The following is a 5,688-nucleotide window of genomic DNA, read 5'->3' as shown; positions in this document are numbered from 1 at the left end:
TCTTATGTATTGAGGTGCTTCTATGTTGGGTGCATAGATATTTACAATTGTTATGTCTTCCTCTTGGATTGATCCCTTGATCATTATGTAGTGTCCTTTCTTATCTCTTGTAATCTTCTTTATTTTAAGGTCTATTTTGTCTGATATGAGGACTGATAGTCCAGCTTTCTTTTCCTTCCTGTTTGCATGGAATATATTTTTCCATCCTCTCACTTTCAGTCTATATGTGTCTTTAGGTCTGAAGTGGGTTTCTTGTAGACAGCATATATATGGGTTTTGTTTTTGTATCCATTCAGCCAATCTGTCTTTTGGTTGGAGCCTTTAATCCATTTATATTTAAAGTAATTATTGATATATATGCTCCTATTGCCATTTTCTTGTTTGGGTGTGATTTTGTTGATCTTTTTCTTCTGTTGTATTTCTTGACTATATAAGTCCTTTTAACATTTGATGTAAATCTGGTTTGGTGGTACTGAATTCTCTTAACTTCTGCTAGTCTATTACTCCATCAATTTTGAATGAGATCCTTGCCAGGTACAGTAATCTTGGTTGTAGATTTTTCCCTTTCAGAACTTAAAATATATCCTGCCCTTCCCTCCTGGCCTGCAGAGTTTCTGCTGAAATATCAGCTGTTAGATGCATGGGGTTTCCCTTGTATGTCACATGTTGTTTTTCCCTTACTGCTTTTAATATTCTTTTTGTGTGTGTGTTTAATCTTTGTTAGTTTGATTAGTATGTATCTTGGCATGTTTCTCCTTGGATTTATCCTGTATGGGGCTCCTTACACCTCTTGGACTTGATGGGCTATTTCCTTTTCCATGTTAGGGAAAATTTCAACTATAATCTCTTGGAAAATTTTCTCATCCCCTTTCTTTTTCTCTTCTTCTTCTGGGACCCCTATAATTCGACTGTTGGTACGTTTGATATTGTCCCAGAGGTCTCTGAGACTATCCTCAGTTCTTTTCATTCCTTTTACCTTATTCTGTTCTTCAGAAGTTATTTCCATCATTTTCTCTTCCAGCTCTCTGATTCGTTCTTCTGCTTCAGATATTCTGCTCTTGATTCCTTCTAGCATATTTTTAATTCCAGTAATTGTGTTGTTTGTTTTGGCATGCTTATTCTTTAATTCTTATAGAGCTTTGTTAGTTGATATTTGAATTTTCTCCATTTTGTTTTCAAGGTTTTTGATCATCTTTACTCTCATTATTCTGAATTCTTTTTCAGGTAGGCTCTGTTTGGGAGCTGGAAGACACGAGTTCATAGGAGCGGGCATCTTGGGCTTTGATACACTGCACAAGGAGGACCCAAGGACGGATGAATATTGAGCTACTTGGGTTCCCGTAGCATACTGCCCCTGCCATCATCCCTGGGAGATCCCACGTAGGACCTTACGCAGCTCCCTCCACTTCCGCTTTGAAAGCGAGCGGTTCAACCGGTAGCCACGGCGACCGTATGGCAGAGACTTAGTGTCCAGTACTCTTCTGGAACCAAGGTGAGGACCTGAATGTAGCTCATGGGACTTTCCCAACCCTCCCAGTAATAAAAGTGACCCATCCACATCCCACCCCTGTGATATGGCTCTTATGAGTCCCTCAGAGCTATTGGCTGAATGTGTTTAGAGTGTCGAAAGCTATGGCATTGGTCTGCAGGGTTAGGTCCAGATTCTACCCCTGGAGGAGCTCTAGGACCTAGATGAGGGCCCTGAGGGTTGATGAGCAGATTTCAACACCGCCAAGGGGACCACACTGAGCGGCCCCTGTGTACTGGGCTCTAAGATGCCCCGGGTAGAGCTGCCCAACTGTGGTGCCCCCTGGTGTCCACTGGAGGTGGTTTTGGGGAAGTGAGAGCCCTGCTGTAATGGAATAGATCTAGTTCAACAAAAGGGACCTAGTCCACAACAGTATTAATGGCTGTGATGCTGAGTGAGGATGGGGGCTCCTCCCATAAGAAATAGAGTCACAGAAAGTGCCAGTCCTATTTTGAGGGCTGGGAGAATTGGGTGTTTTGACATGACACTTCCTGGGACATCTCAGGGAAGTGAGAGACCAGGTCAGTGGGGGCAGCCTCAGGTTGGCAAGGGAGGGTTTCAGGTGTCCTGGTGGATGGTGAGAACCTTGGGGGCTGTGGATGTTCCACACCATGTCATTCGGACCACATCTCCCTGTCATCATCCCTGGGAGACCTCAAGGATAATGTTGGTCCCCACTGCGGGCTAATGGGGAAGTAAGGGTCTTGGTCTGAATGGAGTGGTCAGCAGAGGGAGAAACCTTAGACCCTGTCATGAGTCAAATGTAGAGCTTGGTTGCTTCTGTGTCCTGGCTGTTGTCAATAGTGCTGCAGTGAAGACAAGTACAAGTGTCTTTTTCCATTACCATTTCCTCAGGGTATACGCCCACTAGTGGGATTGTTGGCTCATGTGGTAGTTTTATTCCTAGTTTTTTTAAGCAGAGTGAATTAATTCATAAAGTGGAGAGCCAATATCATATATTAATGCATATATATGGAATCCAGAAAGGTGATACTGATGAACCTATTTGCAGGGCAGCCTGGAGATGCCGACATAGAGAACAGACTCATGGACACAGTGGGGGAAGGAGAGGGAGGGGCAGATTGAGAGAGTAACATTGAAAACGTGCACATTACCATATGGAATATAGATAACCAATAGGAAGTAGTTTTATGACCAGGGAGCTCAAAGCCAGTGCTCTGACAGCTTAAGAGGGGTTTGACATGGGAGGGAGTTTCAAGATGGAGGAGACATAGCTATATCTATGGCTGATTCATATTGATTTGTGGCAGAAACTGGTACACTATTATAAATTAGTATTGTAAAAAATAAATTTATTTTCAAAAAGACATATAGGAGAAACCAGAAGCAAAAAAATATTTTAGCCCTTGAATTGGGATCTTGTGAGGGTCCACAGGGACATCAACCTGCCTGCACCAGATTTTGTTCTCAGGAGACCGTGTTTGGTAAGATAAGGTCATCTTCACTTCCTGATTTTGGGACACGGAGTCATTGGCTTTTACTATCAAGCAGTCTTTACTTCAGGAGAAAGTTGAGCTTCTCTACCAGGAGCCCAATAGAGGAACCTGAGTGAGGACTCAGTGCATCCATCCCAACCCTCGGATTTCAGCCCAGGAAATCTCAGGGAAGGGCTGTGAGGCTGAGCCCCTTCTTTATTGTTTTATACGAAGTCTACAGGAGGGGAAATGTCTAGTCTGAAGGTGCAGACACCAGTCTGCAAATGGATAATGGTGCCCAACGTTTTAAGGAGCCAAGGTAAGGACCTTGAATGATGATCCCAGTGAACTCAGGATAGAAAAGACCCTAATGAGCTCTCAGCACTGGATATCTATCTCCTGGCAGGGAGGTCGACTGAGGCATTCCTTCCCTTACCTCTGGATCATGGGGAGGTCTAAAGTGTCTACATCAGAGTAGCAGAGGGAAGGGTGCCAAGGTTCCACCAGGACTTGACGTGATAATACTGAAGTAGAACTTAGAAAACCCCACTGCTAGCACCTGCTGGCACCTGAGTAAATCCAAAGCAGGGCTGAGAGGACGCAGAGGAAAAGTTAGGCCACTATTCTTCCTCTGGGATTCTCAGGGGCCATGCTGAGCAGGAAAACAGGAGCCTTGTGGGTTCCTAGAGCAGTGTCCTCAAGGACACCTGCAGAGGCGGCCTTTGATTAAGCCAAGGTAGAGTCTCCCTGTTTTAAGGTGCTCATGTCACCTCATTCTCCATCCTCCAGGTGCCCCCAGTCACCTGTCTCTTGGCCCAGACTCCTGCCTGCGGTCCCTGCCCACAGCCATCATGCCCCGTGGGCAGAAGAGTAAGCACCGTGCTCGTGAGAAACGTCGCCAGACCCAAACTGAGACCCAGGGTGTTCATGATCAGGCTACCACCTCTGGGGGAGAAGAGACCACCTCCTCCTCCCTTCCTGATTCAGAGAGTGCTCCCTCAAGCTCGTCTGCTGCTGGCACCCCGAAGGGGCCTCAGGGAGCCCACGGCACCACCAGTGCTGCTGCAGGTGCTATACGCAAAAGATCTGGTGTCAGTGGCGCAGCACGCTCGAGATCTGGAGTAGGTGCCGAGGGCCAAGTTCAGGAAGGTGAAAATTCCTCCCAGGCCTCAGCTGCTGCTGAGAGCTCTCACACAGATATTCTGACCAGGAAGGCAGAGCTATTGGTGCCGTACATGCTGTATAAGTATAAGATGAGGGAGCTCATTAAGAGGTCCGAAATTTTGAAGGAAATCAATAGAAGGTACAAGGAACAATACCCTGAGATCCTTAGAAGGGCCTCTGAGCACATGGAGATGGTGTTTGGCCTGGTGCTGAAGGAAATCAGGCCCAACAGTCACTGCTATACCCTGGTGAGCAACCTAGATCTCAGCGACAGTGAGTCTATGAGAGGTGACTGGGGGCTGCCAAAGAATGGTCTTCTGATGCCTCTGCTGGGTGTCATCTACCTGAATGGCAACCACGCCCCTGAGGAGAAGATCTGGAAGTTCCTGAATATGCTGGGCATCTATGATGGAAGAAGTCACTTCATCTTTGGAGAGCCCAGGAAGCTCATCACAGAAGATCTGGTGCGGGAAGAGTACCTGGAGTACCGCCAGGTGCCCGGCAGCGATCCCCCTCGCTATGAGTTCCTCTGGGGTCCTAAAGCGCTCACAGAAATGAGCAAGACGAAAGTCCTGCAGTTTTTGGCCAAGGTCAAGGATTCAGTCCATCCTGCCTTCCTGCTGCAATATGAGGAGGCTTGGAGAGAGGAAGTAGAGACCACCGGAGCCAGAAGTGAAGCCAGGGCTGGCACTTCTGCCTCAACCAGGCCTGGCACTGCTGCCTCAGCCGCTGCTTGCTCTTCTGCCTCAACCAGGCCTGGCACTGCTGCCTCAACCAGTGCTGGCCCTTCTGCTTTGGCCACTGCATGCCCCAGGGCCGCATCCAGCCGCTCATCTCGCCCCTAGTGTGATCTGAAGCCCGTTGTTCACTTTGTGGCTGGAGAAGCCGGTCAACCTGTGTTCCTGATATGCATCAATAACTTGTTGACTTTATTTCCCCCAATTTTCAGTTATTAAAATTTTTCAACAGAAAAGTCATTTAGATTCATGATATAAGTATATGAATAACATGGGTCATACACACTTTGCTGTTTGTCAAATTTAGGAGTAAGAGTTTTGTGTTCTCAAATAAATATTGTAAATCCTCACATCACTTTTGTGATCCAGGATGAGAATAACATCACTTTAGGATGAGACTGTCCTTAGAGATGTGAAAGACGCCACGCTAATAGAGGCTCAGAACATTGATACATTGTTAGGGAGATAGCTGAAATTTCTTCAGTTTTTGGATGGCTTTACTCTATGTTTAGTCTCCCTTTTTGTTAATGTAAAAGACACATACTTGCCTCTGCTTATGGTTTATGTTTTCAAGAATGTTTGAGATATAAATTATAGCAAATGATTTATTCATGGCTCTTCTTTTACACAAATATTGAGAATCTGCTCTTAAGAAGTCTTCATGCTTGTACTGGTGATGTTTAGTCAAAAAAAGTCCTAACCTCTGTCCACTCATTATAGTTTCTCAGAGATGCTGTCATTCTATGGAAGAGGCTGAGATACTCTCTACTTCAGGAAGAACAAGAAAGAAGTGGGTTAAGAGGGATTGGAGAGAACATATTAC

At 45.8% G+C, this 5,688-nt stretch overlaps 1 protein-coding gene across 1 annotated transcript; it reads left to right on the top strand.

Annotated features, from left to right (window-relative positions):
* Window positions 1–1,302: 1,302 nt before the first annotated feature.
* LOC788328 (melanoma-associated antigen B2-like) lies at window positions 1,303–5,400 on the top strand. The gene is made up of 2 exons (XM_015459301.3): window positions 1,303–1,492; window positions 3,754–5,400. Exon 2 carries the CDS (start codon window positions 3,816–3,818, stop codon window positions 4,971–4,973), a length of 1,158 nt encoding a protein of 385 aa, XP_015314787.2. The 5' UTR covers window positions 1,303–1,492; window positions 3,754–3,815; the 3' UTR covers window positions 4,974–5,400.
* Window positions 5,401–5,688: the final 288 nt, after the last annotated feature.

This window comes from Bos taurus, unplaced genomic scaffold (assembly GCF_002263795.3).
Source record: "Bos taurus isolate L1 Dominette 01449 registration number 42190680 breed Hereford unplaced genomic scaffold, ARS-UCD2.0 Leftover_ScbfJmS_2296, whole genome shotgun sequence".
In the NCBI taxonomy this organism is placed as follows: Eukaryota; Metazoa; Chordata; class Mammalia; order Artiodactyla; family Bovidae; genus Bos; species Bos taurus.
This window is presented reverse-complemented; position numbering and strand designations above follow the sequence as displayed.

What these genes read in the sequence shown, in the direction of transcription:
- LOC788328 (XM_015459301.3), top strand. Translation starts at nt 3,816, where the DNA reads ATGCCCCGTGGGCAGAAGAGTAAGCACCGTGCTCGTGAGAAACGTCGC.